Genomic DNA, 23451 nt, shown 5'->3' with positions numbered 1-23451 from the left:
TGTTTTCATAAAATCAGCAATTTTTTAGCACCGGTAATTTAAGTTTAAAAAATGACAATGGCCGCCATTTTGACATTTTAAGTTGAATGAAGATGAATGTTTTTTTTCAAATATGGGTCTCTTCTACCTTAACATACATACAAAGTTTCATAAGGATCAGTTGAAAAAATCAAATTAATAATGTATATGTAAAAAATACAAAATGTCAGATATCTGGTTAACTAAGCGATTTTGGAAAAAAATGTTATTCTTGATTTTCTCATTATTTTGACCCAAGGAATCACTACGTAAATTATATCCCTACCTTTTTTGAACACCCTGTATAACCATAAAAAATAACTTGTACCCCAGTTATACACCAAACACTACCAAACAGTTATACACCTACTCGTATAATGAAATTAACTCTAAAATAATAGAAACAACATTTCGTCGACACTTACACCCAGTGTCACCGGACATGAACTAGTAACGAAAAACGAGCTTCAAAATTTACAATGGGATGAGAAGTCTACTTGTGGATGATTAGTCTATGACTATAGTCATAGACTATGCAACACAAGTATACCTAGTTGTTATCCCATTGTAAATTTTGAAGCTCGTTTTTCCTATCTAGTTTATGTCTAGTGTTGTAGACAATATTTTGTTTCTATTATTTTTGGGTTATTTTCATGATTTTTGGCTATTCAACTAGGAGACCAGTTATTGTTTTTGATCGTTTTATTTGGTTAAACGAGGTTTTGGATCACTGAAATAACAAGAAACAAATTATAAACAAATCACGAACCCTACAGTGCATTGGATAGAACTAATAAAATTATTGGCTTAAGCTGTTTCATAAGGATGACAAATCTACTTAAGGAGTTTTTTTATCCATGCTATAGTTTGTAGTTCAAGCTCTATAATTCTGTAATATCTGGATCAGACAATTCGGAATTGAAGCGAGATGTTAGATGTATTAAGCCCTACTCTTATTGGGCATCTCAATTTTGAAAACTTGTTCAATATCATGTTAAGACACGTTTTATATTCTTCATACCAGCTTTTGTTAGTCGAGTTCTTCATGGGAATTACCAGTAGGGTCATCTGGTAGTGTTTTTCAGTGACATAGTTCCTGGAAAATACCATTCATAATTGAATGAACACAGTACGCTTAGTCTTTATTTTTATTACAGCAGCTTCCTGTGTTGGAATATTCTGCGATACAACAGAGCAGAGTGGATTCATGAGTAGCCCACCTACTCTCCTACATCTTTCACCTGCGCCGTTCAGTTTGGCCGAGGATCGAACCTATGAACCTGTGGGTGATGGACAGCCTTATGATCCCCTGGGTCAGCCTCCGATGACACGGGAAGCAGATCAGAGAGGTCATCTGAGGAGGGTCAACCACCTTGCAGATGTTCTGGGAGATCGCGGTGTCAGCTACAAAAGTATTCTGCCAGGCAGAACAGCAGAAGACCAAGGAAAGCCACAATCTCAAAAAAATTGTAAAGGAGACAAAAAATTTGTGGTCAAAGCAGCTTTCAATTCTCTATATAAGCACATTGCTCTTAGTTGTCAGCAAATCTTCATCAACTGGCTCAAATAAAGCTATATAAAAAAACTATGTTTTATTACACCAAAAAAACCTCACCCTAGTCTATACTTATAAGTTATTTGAAGAATTTACAAGTTTATGCAAAATATACTAATCAATACTAAATGAATAAGGTATGTACTCTTGGAAAAGCAAATGAAAAAAATTCCTTGTCTCTTAAACTTTAAAAATTATTATTAAAATCTTACGATCATCTAATTTCAAGGTTCAGTTTCTGAATTATTTATTATGCTAATACTATATTGAATAAACTGTTAGCCAATATTGTTTGATTAAAAACAATATTGTTTGATTAAAAACAATATAGTTTGATTACAAACAATATTGTTTGATTAAAAACAATACAGTTTGATTAAAAACAATATTGTTTGATTTAAAACAATATTGGCAAGATGAAAAGCAAAACAGTAGATCCTCGCTAATTCGAACTTTGAGAATTCGAAAACCTCTATAATTAGTAATGTTTTTCTGTTCCCCTCAGAAAACCGCTATAGGCTAATTCAAAAAATAATATACCGATAATTCAAAGTGATTTTTACGCTTAATGCAGCCTCTACAATTCAAATTTTTGTTGCCATAATTTTAATTATTGCCTCAAAAATTCGAAGTCAACCTCTACAATTCGAACTGCATTACCGTAAGCCTCTGTAATTTGAATTTAGAACAAAAAATACACCTGTTGAAACATGAACTGACACTCTTATTGATGTTACTAACGTGTATTCACTTATACAATTAAAATCACAACATTTAGTACAACAAAACTTGACTTTAATCATGTAAAAACTAACTGACAACAAAAAGTAAACAATCTTGCTATTTAATTAACATAGCAATAAATGTCGTGAAATTGATACAGACAAAAAGCACGAACACTTCAGTTCCCACGATGTGTTCATTAGTCTCCGTTCTCTCAAACTCTCTTCACTTAAAACTGGGACCTCCTTAATTCAATTTTTTTTTATTCTGACCTCTATAATTCAAACTCTCTACATTTCAAACTTCCTATGATTCGAAATATATGGCTTTCCTCTGAAATTCAAATTAGCGAGGTCTTTCTGTATTGTTTGATTAAAAACAATTTTGTTTGATCAAAAACAATATTGGCAAGATGAAAACAACAACAAAAAACAAAACAAGATGATATTTTTTGCTGATTTCTTCGTCTTTTTGCTAGACAGCATGTTGAAAATATAAAAATGTCCATAGAGACAGAGTAAAAAGGAATTAAAAGAATTAATAGTCATGGTTTTACTCACAAAATATGATGCATGAAAAGTGGAGTAAAAACGTGGCTGTACTTCTCACAGTATCTGACTATGAACAAGTTGTTACCCATATTTATATACCCTTACTTATGTCTTAAGCCGGGTTTTCCTAGGCGCGGAAGAGGAGCGCGGAGAGCGGAAAAGAGAATAACATGGTGTTCCGCTCCGCTTCTAGGAAAACAGTAACATTAAATTGCCTAAGACAAGTGGAGTCTGCTCTCCGCGTAACGCGCTCCACTTCCGCGCCTAGGAAAACCCGGCTTTACTCTCTCTAAATACTCCAAAATCTCCTCCCACCACCACAGGAGAGTAAAGGAATTCTGGTTGGAAAAGTTATCACTATAACCTTATCATTATTCAAATATTTATTATTCATTTGGCAATCCACTTCTTGGAGGTTGTATGTTACCGTTACTTTGAGTGAATCTTTGACTACTAAACAACAATATCATATAAATATATTTAACTTCAGTATCCAATAATCAATGCTAATATATAAGCCGAGCGTTTGTAGCCGTTGGTCACAGTTCACAAGCTCACTTTGCCCACCTTACATGGATCCAACATGTACCTGTGCCAAGTCTGCAAGAAGGCGTTCTGCTTTGCAACAGCAGCTAGAGACAAGCAAAATATAGTGTCTCTTACACTTGCCACTACGCACCACCCATCCACTTTGAACTGAACTCCAGACTTCAAGATCCAGCTTCCAATTCCTCTGGATAAGGAGAGACTAGCCAGTTACCGCAGATGTTCCAGCAGAGTTGGCACCAGCAGGGACCGAAATTCTCCAATCCCTGCAAAACTGTGCACTGCAATGAGGCGAAACCAGAAGCTTTCAAACCAAAAGATTTTTGAAAATTTCTCATATATATAAAAAAGGTCACCTTTTCAAATCCTCTCGACACTACTTTTTACTTTGCCATCAATGAAGTTCAAACAAAGGATTCTTCAAGTCCAGTCAGTTTTACACAAATCCCTTTTGCTTAAGATGCAGCAATCAACCACTGTTTTCTCGACGATTATTCTATGTGTTTTACATTAATAAATAGAGCAAAAATTAACCGTTTATCACTACTCCTTGTTTTATATAAGTAACTGTATCCAGTAGCTGCAGGATAACTTGAGAACAGCAGACCTTATGAATTATTTAGCTGGTCAGGCAGCTGAACAATTGTATCTTTGACTAAGCAGTACACTACATGACACGAGGTCATGTGATAATTCAGGGTTCCTAGCCAAGCAGTTCTGCACCAATGATTAGTAGTAGTCCAATATAAGTGAAGTGATTTACAGCCTACGGTAATAGCTTTATATGACAGGCTATGACAGGCTATTCATATATATCACTCTCACCGTATCGAGCCTCGCCACGCAAAACAGCACAGTCTACTGTCCACGTCACATTATGTTGGTGATGAGACAAAAAGTTTGATTTTTATCTCTCACTTTTGAAGTTTTAGGGTTTGTACTTTTGTTGTTTTCATGGTTTACGGTCACATGGCTAAGATGATTCATATGAAAAAATGTCAACTGGAAGATCACACCATGTGTTGCAAAATAAAAATACTAAAGCAGATTAATAAATGACTACAGTCGGGACCTTTGTAAGTTTGCAGTTGGTGGCAGCCAATCACAAGACAAGGCTAGTGCGACGTTGCCACATCGCACATGACAACACTAATTAAAATATACTAAGCAATATTTTCTAATCAGCTGGTATTATTAGATTTTGCAATCTCATATGAAAAAATGTCAACTGGAAGATCACACCATGTGTTGCAAAATAAAAATTCTAAAGCAGATTAATAAATAACTACAGTCGGGACCACGTACGTTTGCAGTTGGTGGCATCCAATCACAAGACAAGGCTAGTGCGACGTTGCCACATCGCACGTTGACGGCACTAATTAAAATATACTAAGCAATATTTTCAAATCAGCTGATATTATTAGATTTTGCAACACCGCACGGTTCTCATTGGTTCATTCAAAACCATATGGTAAATAGGCTCCTCCCTCAACTGCAAACTTACGTGGTCCCGACTGTAAATTATTTTCTTGAGTTTTTTGTTTTTATCAAACACACACAAAAATATACTCTCAGCTAAAACCTGGCACTCTAAGTTTTCATATTTCACTTCTGAAATTCTTCAGTTTTGTTGTTTATAACAAAATATTGAGTCACCTGACTAAAAATGTATAACCATTGACTATATAACACTATATATAGTAGTGTTATATAGTCAATGGTATAACATACTTCTCTTTGAGGTGGGAGTAACTATGATATTTTATGGGAAAAATCACAAAAGCTGCACTATCTTTTAACCATAATTTTTAGAGCAATGATGTTTTTACACTATTGTTTTGGGTTAAAAGGGCTAACAAATACTAAATTTGAATCAAAATTGGTTGAGCTTTTTTCAACCCGATTTTTTATTATAGGTTTTTATGAGAAAATCAAATGATTTGCAATAACTTTTGAACCGTTATTTTTACAGCAACAGGGTTTCTACAATTTTCTGAAGAGTTAAAAGGGCTATAACATACTAAATTTTAAACAAAATCTCATGTTATGTTTACATACTGAAAATAAAACTTAAAATTTACAAACAAGGTAAAACCAGTTTGTAGGGAAATTTTTGACCTCATCAGATCAAAAACCCTCATTCAAATGTATTGAATGTTTGTAATATTACAGGTTATGTGAAGAGCCTATTGATAACTTTGATCCACATTTGAATTCAACACAACTGAACAACAGTCTGAAACACCTGTTGGTGTGTTACGACTCGGACGAGAAACAAGATGAGATATCCGTCACCAGAGATCAGATGGAAGCTCTCTACGGACTGTTACATCTGGGGAATGTTGAGGCCCTTTATAGGCTGCTGTCCATTAAATCCCACAGGTATGAAATGGAAATACCACCTAGAGAGGTGCTAAGGTAAAAATACCCCCGCTCCAGCTAACCTACAGACTAAACGTATTTCAATTCGTCTGATGGATTTTTACTGAAATTTCCTTTGTTTGTTCTCCATTAAAATAATATATCTGAAGAGTATTATGGTTGCTGCTATAGGGAAGGTAAAAAAGTGTTTTTAGACCAAATGTTAATAGTATAGGATGGAATAAAAACATTTGCTAAATTCAATCAACATACACCCGTAAACAAGGAAACTAAAACAGTTTTCTTTTTCTCCATAAGAATGACATGGGAGTTTTAAAGGTGCTGTTTTCGGAATCTTCACTGCAACCTTTAATTGTAAAACAACACTTCATTGTATGTTATTGGTTTTCTAAGCTCTACACAATGGCTGTAATGAAAATTAAGCATTTCTATGTTTTAAAAACCAATTTTAATTTTATATTATTTATCAAAACCCCATAACACCCTGTTTCCATGACGCGATCATGCTAGTTCGCAAACTCCTCAAGGTTTATCCCGCTCTGTACACTTCTACGCCAAATTTCATGAATTGCGTTTTTGGCCTCTAGGGACATCAAATGGTTTTTTCTGAAATTTTAAGGCTTTTGGATACAAAGTAATTTTTAAAAAGTAAAATGGAAACTAATTATCTATTTTACCTCGGAAATGAGTTAGGAACCATATCAAAATGCACAATTTGCACTTGCCCCTTGTAATACAGGGTGTTTATATAAAAACTTTACAACTTCAAACAACTATGGAACCTTTATTTTTCCAGTTAAAGCTATGAAATAACAATAATAGTCTAGGAAATTGTTTTAAGTTTTGGTACATTATAAGGAGTTTACCCAACTTCAATATGTTTTCCATTATTTGCACGCAAACAATTAAGTCCAAATTCCAGTTTGGACCAAACACGACCTTTGTTTGGAAACTTCAACGATCAATAGAAACGTTTCCATTGATAGAAGGACTACAACAAATTTTTTTTCAACAGTACAGTGCTCCTCCGCACTGGAGAGACTGTGTCTGAGATTGTCTGGATAGGTTATTTCCAACCCGATGGATTGGCCGTTATGGGCCAACTTCATGTCCTCCTAGATCACCAGATATAACTTTTTTTGTGGAGCTTCGTTAAGGGTTGTGTTCTTATTATGTACCAAAACTTGAAGTTATTTCCTAGACTTTGATTGTTATTTGATAGATTGAAAAGGAAAAATAAAGGTTTTATGGTGGTTTGAAGTTGTAACTTTTGTTATAAACACCCTGTATATTAAAAGGCACAAGCACAAGGTAAGCTTAACATTTTGCTCCACCCACTGATTGTAGCTGTTATAATTTTAGTGGCAGTCAGTCTAGAACAGTTCTGAAGATGTCTTTGGCCCACTTCTGTAACGATTACGTGACAGTTTTCCGTCAGTTACGTCATTTGTCTCCTTTACTGTGCTGTGTGGCTGCTCTGCATGTCCCCCAGATTAGAAGGTATTATTAATATTTAAAATCATAAACAAATTTCATAAGTAATTTAACAATTACTAATTTCTAAATAACAAAATTATCAATTGATTTGTTAAATTTGTTGGAATACGTGAATCTAGTTGAAACTTCAGGCATTTGCCAAACAAGGTTAGAACAAATTATTTATGTGGTTTTGATCCTGAGTTGTCTGTCTAATGTACAGTAAAATCACAGAAGCAATTAAAACTTATATTTTCGTGATACCATTGTATTTCTGGAAAAAATCACAAGTAAAGAGATATTTATAACCCATTGAGATGGCGACGCCTCCTAAGTGGGTATTTCAACCCAAATATGAGTGAAAGATGAGTGTAGAATGGAATGAGATGCATTGTTTAGTTTAAGATCATCTGTTTAATTAGTCAGGACCATTTATTATAGCCCAATGATCAAGATCAGTTGGGCCCAGCTTTGAACCATCTAAGTATTTTTATACCTTCTAACTTTTCTCAGGATCTAACTGACGACCTTTTCATCACTAGACAAGCACTTTAACCACTCAGCTACCCAGTTTACATACAAGAGAGTTGTCTATTGTATAACAAAATAGATTTATGTTTTATACGGGGAGTATGCAGCTAACCTGGGAACCGGAAAAGCCAGGAATTGTATGTGAATTTTTATGATAGAGAAAAAGTCTGAACTGTATGTACATTTGGTTTAGAAAATTTGAATTTTTTATTTTGAGTTTTTTAAACCAGAAGTTTTTAATTTCGATGCAGCTGTGTGTTTTTTACACATTTCATCTAGATGTGCTTGTTATACATAAATCACTGTTTCGTCACTCCAATATATTATTTTGTTTCTTGCAGAAAGACGCTATCGGTCATGAACAGTGCATACAGCAGCAAAAACTTGCGATACAGTCTGTCAAAACTTACATCACTACTGTTATTTGCGAATGATGAAGATGCTGCAGAAGAGTGTAAATATTATGGTTTGTCAGTCGACGAAGACGGAGTTCACTTTTTGAAAGGGACTTTTGACAACTCTACCAAAGAAGTAAGTTGGTAATAAAATAGCTATGTAGCCTAATATCATAGACAAAAGAAAAGAATTAAATATAGACTGACAAAGGAAGGTTCCGTGATGTACCGCTTGAATGTGCTCAGCGTTCGTCGATTTGCTGCCGTCTTCAACCCCCCACTTTCAGACCCACTTTTCAATATGAGTACTGTACTAAATTCTGAAATCCTTTAGTGTTAACGGAAGAGCCCAATTTTTTTATCCACAGAAATTTTTATAACCTAGGTAAATAACAGAACAAACTTCTCTTCCGGATCCCGGGGAATTCTCCAGAAGTTGGCAACCCTGGCTCTAACTACAAACTTGTCATGGCAACGCTCGCTAGTGATTGGCGTTGCAGCGGTGTGCGCGGAAACTACACGGCACTCCTAGCGGTGGACGCCAGAATACTTGCTAACCGCATCACTGCTGTCGGTCTATATTTAATTCTTTTGTCTATAGTAATATTTTAAAATGACTGCAGTTAAAATAACAAACTCTTCTACTGTTGTAGATCTCTGAGAATAGGCACAGCCTCCCTGCAGTTGAATTAACCAAAAATTTGTTATCTGGAAAGGCTTTGTCCCCTTTATTTTAGCTAGTCGTGGTTTTAATTTACTGAAAGACTTAAAAACATCCTTTTGAATCGGCAACTTCCGTAGGGTGCATTTTCAGATTTTAAAAGTTTGATGAAAGCTAATATTTATTTAATATTTCAGAGACCACCAAAGAAGTTCAAGTTCCTAGATGAAAATCTTACCAACATTTCTCTGCCAGATATTTTACTTTGTGTTGATCCTGATAGCTAAATAAAAAAAAAATATTTTAAATACCTACCATGATGTACAATAATGGTTGTATATTTAATTGTGAATATTTTAATTTGTATTGTATACAATTTAATTTTGTATATATTTATATGTAAAATAAATGTTGTAATCAGACAATTACTGGAATTTTTAATTTAATGAGTTTGATAAATCAGATTGACACAAAATATTTTGTGTCTATATAGGCTACATGCTTGCCTACTATATTTTACATTTTAAGTATACATGCATATAAGTTTATTACTAGTGGGTGAAAACATTCTTGGCTTATGTAAGACACTTTAAGTTTTCACACACACATTCAATTATTTAAAGGTTCAATTTGAGGGAAAAGAAAGTGGTACTGGTACAGAGTTCCAGAATCACTCTTTCAACAAAAATTTGTATTTTAATTTTATAATGTTTCATTGAAAAATAATCAATCATTTAAAATCTGAAAACAAAAAAATACTCCAACATTTTACTTAATCTCGAGTGTGCATGAATGAGGTGTTAGTGTATTGTTTTAGAATATTTTCAAGCTAGAAAATTAAATTAAAAGTCATAAGGACTAATGAAAAAATAAACAACCGTTGTGAAAAATTACTTTTATTTATCTATACAGGTAACAACCATTTTGTAAAATTATAAACAAATAAAAAACTAACAATGTATTCATTTTTACATATTAATTCTAAAGTTTGTACTTCAAATACATTGTATTTCCTATTCTAGAATAAACCTTGAAATATTTTAAAACTCTACATGGATCCTTGATTCTAAACTTTTATTATCTGAACTAGCATTGATTTAAAAGTAGTCAACTTAATTGTAGATCTTAATTTAATTTTTCCATTGAAACTATTCCCAATAAAAAAATACTTTAAATTATTTTTTTGTATCTGTTCAAATTTATACTGAGTTAATCGAAATATCTGGGTGTAGTGGCTTAGCACTTAAGTTCTTTAGCAAATCTACAGTATAATTTGTAAGTAATATGAATAATCTTATTTTGTAAATTCACTACTCCAGTCAGTAAAAAGGTATAGGTCTTTCAGTCATAAGTAATCCTGAAACAAATTTTTCGTTTAAAACTGAGCAGTGAATTTTGCATCTGAAAATTAAATAGATATTTTTAGTGGATTAAAAATTAAAAAGAATTAATTATAATTGGTGGACCACTGGGACAATTATTAGCTAAGATTTAAACAAATTCTCATGCTTGGATCGGCTATTATGAAAAAACATTTCAATTGATTAAAAGTTATTGAGTTTTCAGACCCATTTCCTTTTTACTTCTATAAAATAGTTTTTCAAATATTATATGTTTTTATCATATTATTATTTTTCTGTTGTTATTTAGGTATTTAAATATCTAAATTTTCTCTTTGCCGAGGCTCTGAATAAGCTCATTATCTGACCAGTTATAGAGTAAAGTAAATATGTCTGAACTAATGTTATTATCAAGTTCAGTTCTTCACCAAGATATGATGTAGTTTGTGATATCCATTGAACTTGAACTTGGGTTCTTCTTCTATACTGCTTTAGTCCTGAAACAAATTATTTTTAATTACCGTATATATTTTATAAAACTTTCTAGTCAGCTTGGCAACTGATCTGCCTTCTCTGTCAACCCAACAACCCTAGCACAATGTGAGCTTGATTTTTAGTTTTCAGCACTTTTCAGGTAGAAAATTCAGTTGTTTTGTTGAGTCTTGCTCGCATAAATATTTGCAGGTGAAGGTTTTATTATGACCCATGAAATTCGATATACAGTAGAACCCCTCATATCCGACCATAACAGGACCCCATGGTCGTAACGCCCAAAGTTTATTTATAAAAAAACAATATACATACGGTAAAATATACAATTTTCTGCCATCATGGGAGACAATGATGTTGCCGTGACTACGGATGATGTTCATGATGTTTCCGTAACCTCAAAAATGTCCTCAATCTAACTGTGGTACAGACGACGTTCACAATTTCATTGTGACCATGGAAAATGTTTCTGATTTTACTCGGATAGCAGAAAGTGTTCTTGATTTTGCTGTGACCGTGAGAAAACGTTCTTGGTTTCACTGTTATGGAAGGTGTTCTCAATTTTGCTGTGACCATGGAAGACGTTCAATTTTGCTGTGACTGAAAATTAAAATCAGGTTCTCCTGATGATTTCACAAAATTCCCGTATGGTTCCTGTTTTCTCCGACGACAAATTTACGCATGATTCCCGGTATTCCCGGACTTTCTGGCTTGTGGCCACCCTGAAGGTGAGATATCCCGAGGAGTCGGTTATGCTGCGATGAGGGTTACTTTGCATATGAGGGGTTCTACTGTATTTGTCTTGGGCACTTTCGGACTTAATTATAATAATAAGCTGTTACAGTAGACCCCCTCTTAACCGACCTCGTATTAACCGATAATCGGATTATCCGCCTTCGATCGTGAAATAATACAGTTTGTTTTAACCGACCTTGCTTTGAGAGCAGTTCGGTTTAACCGCCGCTTTCTAGGAATCTCGGCATTTCCGCTCCCACTCTGGGCGATGAGAACTGAACCATACACTTATCTCCACAGGATATGACTAAGAATAAGTTATTTTGTGTTGATCACAAAAAATATAGCATGGCCTATTGTCAGTTTGTCATCATCGTTCGTTATCGTAGCTCGAGCACATTTGATCTGATATGTTATCTGTGTGGCAAATTTATAACATCATAAAGTGCGTTACGATTTTGAGAACTGATTATCTTATCGCTGGAGTAAACACACAACGCAACTTGTAGAGAGGGCAGGGAAGAGGGGTTAACAACTCCAAGGTCAAGCTAGTTTTTGTGCCTCGCTCCAGCCTACAGTGAGAGGTTATAAATAAACATCCTATCCCTTGTAACAAAATGGTTGCTTGTATCTTTAATTTCGACAAAAGGTTCTGTACTGTATTACGATGGATTTAGAAAGCATCAATTAATACATTACAGTACTAAAGTTATTAAGATAGGAATTTTATTGACTGTTGCCTAGTATTATAATATATTCCACTGAAATTAGACTTAACCGTGTAATGTGTTTATTTGTGACTTTTCTATCAATACTAAAAATGAGATAAGAGTAGTTTATTTTATTACTAATGCAAGAATGACTTCAAAATATTGATTATATAATTCCAAATTAATAGCATTTCATTATGTTGTGATTTTAGGGATTGCCCGTTTTAACCGACCTTTTGAGTTATCCGACGTAGGTCCGGTCCCATTAGGGTCGGTTAAGAGGGGGTCTACTGTATTTATTATACAACACCATTTATGTTAAAACTTTCGACAACACCATATTTTTTGTGTCGATATTTTAAAATGGACCGCTCTAAACTTTACACGCACTCAGGAATTTTCCATTCTTTAATTTCTTTCTCAGAATTACGACACCAGAAACTAATATAATTTATTGTATTTTTACAAGCTTTAACTTAATTAAGAAAGAAGATCACTGCTAGCTTGGGTATTAAAAAAGTATCATTAAAATTTTTATACGTAATACTCTATACTCTACTTATTTTACATAATGCTTAGAGTGTAAAACAATAAAGACATATTACATAAATTGTGGTATTGGTAAAAACCTTACAAAATACAAAGTGAAAATGAACACTACTCTATTCTAAATCTACAATTTCTACCTTCTATAGCATTGAAAAATAAGTAGTGAGAATTTAGAACAACCTATAAATTCTCAAATAACTCTGTGAACCAAATAATTGTTATATTTGAAAACTTATCTTAGTTTGATTGGAAATTTAGACCGGACAAGTTACATAGGCTACCTAATAACACAGAATTCACAATGAGTAAAAACATAACTGAGAATTTACACACTTTTTTATTCTTGGATTGTCACTACCTACTTTGAAAGCAAACTATTGGTATACCTGTACTACGGAAATATACAGTCGTCGATGCCGAGCCTTCTTGCTGGTTATTGATTCAGTTTTATGAATATGTGTAAAGTTAAAAGTGGTAAAATACAGTAAAATTTTTTAAGAGTGTTAAGCTTCTTAATTTGTATTGTGTTATTCAGTAAATTCCGTTTTTAGGATATAAAATTACAGCTTTTTAATTTTTATTGTGTTATTCTGTAAACTCCGTTTTTGAGTGAGGATTGAAAAGTTGTCTAACCTCTTTCTACATTGATATTGATTGAGAACGGACATTTATTCTGCCAGTTAATACAGATACATTGGTAGGTATGTTATGTTAAGCTACATGCTGCTACAGCTTTTCATGTCAATTTTCTTCCACATTATTTTCTTCACTCCTACGACTTTTACTTGAGTTTTCATCTATCACACGCACTGTATACTGATACATTGCACCTAAACAATGTCTCAACTTCCAAAGAAACATGTCAGCTTCCAGCATTACTACTTTATATCCTTTTCCTTATAACATTCATCCTTGAAATCTTTCCATTTTTAAAAGTATTATTTCATGCTAACTATGTCAGGTACAACATGGATCCATGCAGTTTCCACACACATTTATTTGTGCTTCACCATTTTTGTGCTCAATTTTTTTATATTCACCGGTTTCAAACAGCAGCCGCAACTTCTTCTTCATGAAGGGAAAGTAAACTTCCAAAAGGGTCTCTCAAACGCCCTTTTTCTGAGTTTTCGGATTGTGTCTCTTTACTCGTCTTGTTCCTAAGGGACAAAATTTGAGCATCACTAGAGTTTGTGTGTCTCGCTACCGGTATTAAGGAGCCTAAAGAGGACAATTTTCCTGCCGTGTAGGGGTTTGATTTGTTTAAACTGTTGTGAGACATTGCTCTTTGTGTAATGTTCGTATCGTATGTAACATTGTTGTTGTATGCTCGTGTGAGAGTGTCGTATGTGTATATATTGTCGATAGACGGAGCTCTTTTCACTGGATCCCTCGCTGATCCGTACCAGCTGTTCCTACAAGATCCCACTGGTAAACTTAAAAAAGCTAAAATATTGTCGTGTAGTACAGGGTGTCCAGAAAAAAGTATGTAAATTGACTTTTTATTTAGAAGCCAGATCGGTTTTTGCTATTCCTGATTCCTATACTGTGTGAGTATTTTATTTTAACATGTTAAACCATTACAATTAGTTTATACTATTCTTTACAATGTAAATCTATACATATATATTATGCTACGATATTGATACTACACTCAACTATATAATGTGAATCATTACCTACACAAGAATGAAAAAAGTAATGTTATTAGTGATTTAAACTATACTACTTTGTGGACACCCTGTTATTATTCATACAACCAAAACAGTTTTATTCTTAATAAATAATAGGTGCACAACAAGGTTTAAAAACTATGCCATGGCTGCCAATATCTAAATTTGTTTGAGATTTTTAAACCAAGTAGATTTATTTTTACAGAAATCAGAAATTTAAATTTATTTTTACAGAAATCAGAAATTTATAGGAAACCAAATTATACTTCTAAGTACAATATTAAATGTGTGTGTTTACCTACGGTACTTCCAACAAGAATTACGGAATTGTTTCTTAAACAACTTTTTATAAAGCCAAATACTAATATTTCAATGAAAGTAATAACCTGATTCAAAACCTTGCACCAAATCTATATTCTTCTTATTCATATATGTACACATTATCTTTTAATTATACATTAGAAAAGTAAAAAAAAAAAAATAAAAAACAATCAAAACTCAGCAAACCTGCATACTAAGTGAGTTTGCTGTTGCTTTATTGAAATTTTACCCAAAAGGGTCATAACATAAGGAAATTTACTGTTAACCCACGCTACAGAAAACATACTACTATAACCCAGAAGGCCAACCGCATGGTAAAAAGCGTAAAGCACTTTGAGAGAGCTTTGCCTGTCAATTCGTAGGCAGCGCCATCAGCATTGCTATGCTGAGTGCATGGCAACACTGGTGGCGCTGCCTACGGATTGCCAGGCAAAGCTCTCTCAAAGTGCTTAACGCTTTTTACCATGCGGTTGGCATTCTGGGTTATAGTAGTATGTTTTCTGTGCCCAAGCATAGTATATATAGGCTACTTAGCATTATGACAAGGGATACTGGTATAGTGCTGTTAGTAACACATGTGTACTTTTGTAAAACTTTTTAATACTAATATTGAAATAAAGAAATAATACACTAAATTTAATGAAGATATCCAAGAATTTTATAAAAATTAGTCTGTTCGCCGTAGGAATAAAATGGTATAACATACTAGGTAAAACATGAATTGTATTTTTATCATCTGGGGACCAATACATAAAGTACAGTTGTTCTGGTCCTGGTCTTAGTTCTTTCAATAAAGGCTTCTACTTTCCTCAAAAGAAATATACTAAAACAATAAACTACTCACCCATTGCTTGAAGGGTTTTTATCACTTGATGTTTTTCTTAAGTTTCGATCTCGAATGCTCTCAGCAAGGCTGAAATGGTAACATTATGTTATACTGTAACTAATTTAAATTGTAAACAGTTTTTGTAAAAAATTCTGCTTATTTATTTATTTTTTAAAGAGGTTGGTGGCCTCTTTTACCTTCCATTGTTCTGTCCACGTGAGCCATAAGCCGTGAGCCTGTTCATGGAACGTATCCAGCAAAGCAAGAGGTGAGGGGTGAACTGTACTGATATAAGTAGTGGCAGGTACCAGAATCCGAACCCTCAACATCGCTATCTTGGGCCTCATGTTCGTGGCGCTACCGACTGAGCCGCAGACTCACCAGGTGGATTTAGTTTAGGATGTTTGTGTAGTTCGAGAAAATATTTACTATCTCAGTCAGTAAGTACAGAAAAATAAAAGATTTGTCAAAAATAAAATTTGGATAAATTATAGGCCTAATTTTAAGAAAACAAGATTTTAAATATGTTCTGAGACAGAAAGCATAAATTAATCTGAAATACTCAAAATAAAGCATTGGGCAGGTGCAATTACTCTTGGCTTTAGTGGCTAAATTAATCTATGTAAATATTTTTGGCATTTTATGATTGACAACATGTTACATCAAAGTGAGTGTTTACTTGTTAAACCGAATAAAAAACTTTTAAGTTTTACAATAATTCTTATTTATTTGCTACTGGATTGCTTTTACGACAGTTAAACTTGTTTACCCTGATTTGAATTATTTGGAAAAAGTTAACACAAGTTTGACTATAAATAAGAATATGTTAGCAAGAATTGTATTACCTTTTCCCTATCTGCCTTTTGTCCAATTCCTTCTGAATGGAGTCGGGCAGTCTGTGAGGAGGCTTGGCTCCTTTCCCGGTCATATGTTCCTTTAAAAAATACCAGGTCATGTTTACAGTTAGTTTTATTAACTAAAATTGAGTGTCAATAAGCTAAATTAGTAATCAAAATTGCTCTGAAATTTGTTGTTTTTTTTTTTAATTGCAGATTAATATTGTATTAATTGTAATTGTAAAATAACTCTAGTTAATTGTAAGTCTCTAGTATGACTGAGCGAATAGGTTACCTTTATCTTGTGTTGAAAAGTGACGATTCCTTGATTTTGGGTGATGTCTGTATAATATACCCTACTCAGATAATAATCGTTTTTTTATGTTAAATTTTGTAAAATTAAAAAAATTTTGTTCCATTTTCACATTATAGGACGCTAGGTTCTAGTCTGGAACTGTTCTTAGACATTACTTCAGTCCTTTTTCAAATATAAAATTCAATAGTGATTGGCAGGATTAGGATTTGAACCCGGGACCTGTAGCTCTAGACCAGCTCACTCCCCTCATGTACAATATAGTCATCCGTTTTATATGCTTCTAAACAATATTAATCGTCTTAATCATCTCATGTGCTACAGTTATTTCACAATTTTACTAACTAAAGAAGTATAGAGTAAAAAAATATCACTTTTTCTCACCTACATCTCAAAATCTAAAAAGAACAGAAGAATACATAAAATTGAACAATTATTGAAAACGTACCTTGTACTTGGCGGAGGAGCTGAGTTTGTCGAGGCTGCCGTGGAGTGGGTTGGTCCAGACGTTGGAGTTGTTGAGATCAGCTGTGGAGTTGAGGAGGTCACCGGAGTACGAGGGTCGCGCAGGTATCAGCGGCGACCTACAGCACACTCTATGGGACAAGCGACTAACTTCTAGCTACCACACAACATTTACTGTACACTATACACTAACATGCCACTGCCATGGCCACTAAGGGAGAGGTAAGTTTAAGTACCTTTAATGTCAGATTATTATACAGGGTGAATTTTAAATGAGTTCCCCCCCTACTTTTTTCTACATTTCTTAAGATATCAACTTCAGACCACGTCAGATCATTGTACTGTAGTAAGTACTTTATTTTGACTGGGTAAACGTTTTTGGCCGCCATCTTGGATCCGCCATATTGGATACAAAATTTATTTTTCAAATGTAAAGGTAGGGTTGTGACCCATTGTTTCAAACTAGAATTTTACGCTGATTACAATTTCGCAATTAGTTTTTAAAAATCTTGATCCGTTCTAAAGTTATGAGGACTTCTTATAACTTTATTTGAGCCCATTTTAACATTGTGCATTTACAAACTAAGACCATAATCTCAAAACAGTGCTAGATAAAGATAAGTATACACCACCATTTATTGTCGACCTATTATCACTTGGTTATGACGGATGTATTTTTTTCGGCCGCCATCTTGGATCTGCCATTTTGAAATGTGATAAATTAATTTAAATATGAAGGTGGTGTTGTGACCTATCATTTTGAACTACTTTTTTATGCTGAACTCAATGCCGCAATCCGTTTTTGTTTCTCAGGCTTTCTTGATGAAATATTAAAATTATCTTACTTAAATTTCCAATATTTCAAAAAAACAAATATGAAAATGCAAAACGGATTGCGGCATTAAATTCAGCATAAAAAAGTAGTCTGAAATGATGGGTCACAACACAACCTTCATATTTAAATTAATTTATCACATTTCAAAATGGCAGATCCAAAATGGCGGCCGAAAAAATACATCCGTCATAACCAAGTGATAATAGGTCGACAATGAATGGTGGTGTATACTTATCTTTATCTATCACTATTTTGAGATTATGGTCTTAGTTTGTAGATGCACAATGTTAAAATGGGCTAAAAATAAAGTTATAAAAAGTCCTCATAACTTTAGAACGAATCAAGATTTTTAAAAACTAATTGCGGCATTGTAATCAGCGTAAAATTCTAGTTTGAAACAATGGGTCACAATCCTACCTTTACATTTGAAAAATAAATTTTGTATCCAATATGGCGGATCCAAGATGGCGGCCAAAAATGTTTACCCAGTCAAAACGAAGAACTTACTACACTACAATGATCTGACGTGGTCCGAAGTTGATATCTTAAGAAATGTAGAAAAAAGTAGGGGGGAACTCATTTAAAATTCACCCTGTATATAGCGGTTTATTTACCTTTTATTTTCGTCCCAGTTCAAAATTAGTGGTACCTACAACCGAGGTTTCAACGCTAGTTGCATCATGATCACGTAGCTACCATGTCGAGAAATAACACATTGTTATGATAGCCGGTCGTTTGGTTTTCGTCAAGGAGTTTATATGTACACGAACACAAACACACTTGGACACGCATATTGTTACGAAAAACTCAAATAGTTCTTGCGGACGGAAAACAGGCTTGTGACAAGCTGTACTTATTTAATTGTACCGTTGCAGGAGCCGGCTGAAGAGCACTCATGTTAGAAATATTTTTGTAATTGGCTTTGTAAACATAACCAAGACTTGTATAGCCTGTTCTCAGATAGTGTCTCATTTAAGCTGGCTCTCTTATTGCAAAAAAATGGGGATTAGGTATTTGCTGCTCGGTTTGTTGCTTTGTCATGTTTATCCATGGTTAATGCCGGAATTTTCTGTATGTGGTCCGAAGGAGGATGTTTAATCTGTATCTTCTTACAAAAACTCTTATCATTATTCATCAACAACTTCGGTTTTGCTCAATGCAACCCTTACAAGTTTAAAAAAACATCTATATTCTTATGTATTAGTAAGACAGAAATATAAATTTATAATTTACATCAATAAACGTTTGAACTGTGTGGGGACAACTTTACCAAAAAAATTAGTGACACATTAAGAAATGTGGCCATAGCTGATCTAAAAAAAATTACATTTATTTACATTTTTACATAAAAAATATACATTGAGAACATGCACATACACCATCAAACTCTTTGCCCAAAAATTCTTGTGCAAAAGTGAAAAAATTCTAAAGCTAATGTGGTTTCAACACACTTTTAACATAAACATAAATATTTGTTTACAAAGGATTATTTAAGAAAATTGACAATTAATTTTTATCTATCATCCTATTTACAGTCAAACAACTGACTTTTGCAAATTTAATACTTTCATTTAACTATACAAGAACCACCTAGCTGTCATAATATGGTCCAATCTCCAATTAAAAAATCAAATTTTAAATTTTCTGCTAGTTGGGGAGTTATGAAAAATGGAGATTATTTAAATATTACTTAGTTAATAACAATTGACTAGACAAATAATGTGTAGCAAGGGCTTTATTTGTATATTTCAAACCTTGTTTAATGATCTCAAAAGTTGCCGTGTAACTTATTTTTTATTAGCAAAATGATATTGTCAAAATAACATAGAGGCATTTTTAACAAACATATTTTTTCCATTGAACCCATCGAGATGTAAAAGAACAATATTGTACCTACTGAAATGTCTTGATAAATTAAATTAATAAGTTAATTATCACCTACAACTTTGATTTCCCACTCTAATGTTGCCAACAATGAAAAATATTTTACATTAGAAAATACTTACGAATTTACTTCCTCCAGTTTCTTCAATAACCTCTCATTTTCTCGACATACAATCTCCTGATCTCGCACCAGAAGATCTCTTACGGCAAACAACTCAGAGTTTTCCTTTCGCAGAGCTTCGTTTTCCTTAGCGTAGTGCCTTACAAGCTCGGCCAATTCCGAGCCTTCCATACTCGCAACCTTCTCAAGGTCAAAGTTTGGAGGCGTTTTCAATTGAAGTTTATTTTCTGGAATCGAGGATCAAATTTATGATGGATAATTGTACTATTTATACTTCTAAGAAATTTGACCATTTTTATGGACATAATGTGTTAATCTAAGGGCTAACTTGCCCTCGGTTGCCCTCTTTCAGTACAACACCGTCAGTCACCGTTTTTTTTTTAACTTTTTTACCAGGCATACAAAAATGAGCATTTCTTCTCAGTACAATAGATGTGAGTTGGATGTTTGACCCATTCCTTTTTTAGGGTATTTCTAAGCATAGTGTTATTAGTAGGAAACTATAAGACTTGGAATTAAAGGTTTTAATTTTATAAAAATGGGAGACTAAAAACCAACAACTATTTACAACATTGGAACAATTACAATTAATATTATTTAGCATATGAAATAATACCATATGTTCCAAATTCAAATACGTTTGAACAATATTTCCATGGACATTAGAATTGGTCTTCAACACATAGTGCTTATCCCTCTAAAAATTAAATAGCATCATAAAAATTACATAAAATGGCATAAAAAATGAAAATACATAAAAAGTGCCACTGATATAAGAACTTAAGGTTTAAAAAGAACAACCATCACCTCTAGTTGAGTCCGCCACATATTCTGCGCTGAGGTGAAGAGCTGTTCTCAGATGTTCGTTCTCCTCTTGAAGCGCTGCGACCTCTCTCTTCAGGCTCATGATAAGAGCCTCTCGAGGATCCTGATAACATAAAATCAAGATCATTGATAACAATAAAGATTGTAATCAGCGTTGATAAAATGTTTTATGAGAAAAGACTGAAATTATTTGACAGTTTGATTCGAGATTGATGCTGATGATCTTTGACGTGGGTCTATTATGATGGTTTTTAACAGTAGACTGACGATAGAAAATAACAAAAACTTGATGATGGTCATCATCATTTTGACCGATTAGCTGCTCAAAAGTATTTTTGTACGCTTATAAGTAACTTCCTTCATTGTCTTTCACTTTATATTGATAATTGATGTTATCCTGTTGGAAATACGTCATTAGGAAATCTTTTGTGTCTGGCTGTCTCATTTTTGGTCTTCTCTGTCTACAAATTTATCTTTTTCTACGTCTTGCAATTATCTCATTCAATGCTACCTCCAGTTGTATCTCTAGCTCAGTGGTGTCAACGTTTGTAGCACACTCTACCAATGCCACACATTTAACCAACACAGCCAACCACTATCGATCGCAAGTCAACCACTAGACAATTGAATCTAAGACAACCAAGTATATAAGCAAGATACTTTTAGGGTTGGAATTCAGGGACTTGACCTCCCTACTCTCTTTTCTCACAATATCAAAATAAAATTGTGATTAATGCCTTTGGGAACAAATCTAAGCTGAAACTGATTTATCTTGCAGAGAATTTAGCAACTGAAAAGTCTAACCTTTTAGTTGAAAATTTTTTATTCTGAAACTTACCATAACCACTATCGGTTTTGTCCGGATCTTCTTGGCACGTGCAGCATATCGGAGCGTGTTTAACGTCTCCGTCACGTTCGATCTGGCCGGAGATACACAGGCAACCTGGAATGGAAATGTTAAACTAACACCATTGACTTTGAGTACCAAAGTAATCTTTCCGTCTTGTTCTAAAAGTTAACGCCTTAATTTTGTATCTGATATTATTTTCTAACTACGACTTAAAGTTCCCTGATTTGTACTAAAGATTTGTCTTTTATCTTAAGGTAAATTTTAAGATTTGCACTTTACTCTTTGTATTGGTTGCGATATCAAAGTACAAGCAATTGCAAACATATCGTCTTATATAGTCAACGACTAAACAACATGTGCTAATTCTGCTGAGGATTAAAAAAAAAACACTAAGCATTTCTGTTTTTGTGTTCTTTCTCGGCTTTATGTCTGGAAAAAATTCACTCAACTGAAAATAGTTTTCACAGAACAACACACATAAAAAATATTTTACTTCGGAAAATTTCAAAACTTGTTTTAAATAGACTACCTCAATGAATAAAACAACAAACATTACACTTTGCTTGGTTGTTGATCTTATTCAATTTATTTAGTAATTTAAATGGAATATGGGGGAATCAGAGAGAAGGAATTCTGATTCTGACTCTCTCAGTTGAGTGCATGATTTTTTATACAAAGCTATTTATGAATACAACCTACCATGAGTGTAACTCCACTACCCGCTAAGCTGTCAGCCAGTAACTTTGTAAGTTTACTATCTCTATATGGAATGTGGCCGTTCTTCTTCTTACTGTCGCTCAAAGATGCTATGCAGTACCCTGGAACATGCGTTTTAAATTATTAAACCTTTAGCTGCATGTATCAGAAGGTTTCTTCAGTTGGACATCACAGATAATTTAAGATGTTCAAAAAATCCCATTATACTTACGTTAGTTTGTCTTTAAAGTAAGCCCTAAGGTAAAACAAAAGAAGATTTCCCTTTAAAAAGGTAAATCCAAGGTGCTAATCTGTTGAGGTCCAGCTTCCCTCATGCTACGAAGACTGGCTTTCCAGCCATGAAGGGTGATTATTATGTTTCATAATCAGCATCCACACCACATAGAAGGTTTACTGTACAAATTTTGATGGGAAAACATGTTTTCTTCTTTGACCTTATAAGCTGGAACTTCTGTAGTTAAAAATCACTTCGAAACAGCTAAACCACAGCGTCTCAAATTGTATCTGTCACCAATTCCCTCCCCGTCATAAACGACTGTGGCTCATTGCATCACAGTAAAAGGTTAAAGCATCAGTATGTCTTTTGAAAAATTTTCTTAAAATTAGTATGGGATTAAAAAAATAATTAAATAAGTATAGATTCTCTCCAAAGAGACATGTCATAAAATGCCGTTCCACTGTGTTCCTCGTCTAATCTAGTCCTGCATATAAGAGTGAGAGTGTTTCAGTTGACTACATACTCTCCAAAAAAGGGGCCACACAATAGTTCTCTATTGTTGCCTAGGTAAGAATACTTAAAAATGTAAATGTCTACTTTACTTTATCTATCACCACAACATAATACACAAAAAGTAAGTATTAACACAACCAAGAAATATATATTTGACACGTCCACTACATACTAAATAAACTCTTGAAAAACATAATCTTATCCATAGACCGTAATATTTATCCTAGAAACTCTACCTTCATCCAACAGAGTCTAGGAGCTGTGAAGAGGTCGCCTTTGGGTGTAAAACTGTTCATAATCAATAAAACAAATAGAAAATGGTTGGTCGAAGTGGTAAAGCAGGTTGTGTTAACATATCACGAACTGCTGTCTATACCACCCCCTCCCTTCCCCTCTG

General features: G+C 33.7%; 2 protein-coding genes across 3 annotated transcripts in view; one reads left to right on the top strand and one right to left on the bottom strand.

Moving 5' to 3' along the window:
* LOC128991629 (SAC3 domain-containing protein 1) overlaps positions 1 to 9150 on the top strand; it is a 39810-nt gene extending 30660 nt beyond the window's left edge. The window contains exons 5-8 of one of the 2 annotated variants that reach the window (XM_054414684.1): positions 5566 to 5775; positions 7138 to 7275; positions 8124 to 8313; positions 9036 to 9150. In XM_054414684.1, coding sequence (XP_054270659.1) covers positions 5566 to 5775; positions 7138 to 7275; positions 8124 to 8313; positions 9036 to 9125 — 628 coding nt within the window. In that variant the 3' untranslated portion in view covers positions 9126 to 9150. The remainder of the gene's footprint in view (positions 1 to 5565; positions 5776 to 7137; positions 7276 to 8123; positions 8314 to 9035) is intronic. The other variant, XM_054414694.1, reaches the window with a different exon arrangement.
* Positions 9151 to 10646: 1496 nt separating this feature from the next.
* LOC129003246 (kinesin-like protein KIF12) overlaps positions 10647 to 23451 on the bottom strand; it is a 53394-nt gene continuing 40589 nt past the window's right edge. The window contains exons 9-16 of the mRNA XM_054431543.1: positions 22307 to 22425; positions 21596 to 21700; positions 20734 to 20860; positions 19934 to 20159; positions 17076 to 17223; positions 16324 to 16412; positions 15497 to 15565; positions 10647 to 10675 (exon numbers count right to left, since the gene is read on the bottom strand). Coding sequence (XP_054287518.1) covers positions 10660 to 10675; positions 15497 to 15565; positions 16324 to 16412; positions 17076 to 17223; positions 19934 to 20159; positions 20734 to 20860; positions 21596 to 21700; positions 22307 to 22425 — 899 coding nt within the window. The 3' untranslated portion in view covers positions 10647 to 10659. The remainder of the gene's footprint in view (positions 10676 to 15496; positions 15566 to 16323; positions 16413 to 17075; positions 17224 to 19933; positions 20160 to 20733; positions 20861 to 21595; positions 21701 to 22306; positions 22426 to 23451) is intronic.

Source organism: Macrosteles quadrilineatus, unplaced genomic scaffold, assembly GCF_028750875.1.
Source record: "Macrosteles quadrilineatus isolate MER2022 unplaced genomic scaffold, UCM_ALF_1.0 Scaffold_1__1_contigs__length_201487025, whole genome shotgun sequence".
NCBI classification, from domain to species: Eukaryota; Metazoa; Arthropoda; class Insecta; order Hemiptera; family Cicadellidae; genus Macrosteles; species Macrosteles quadrilineatus.
The sequence above is the reverse complement of the archived record's forward strand: the minus strand, read 5'-3'. Positions and strand labels throughout refer to the sequence as shown.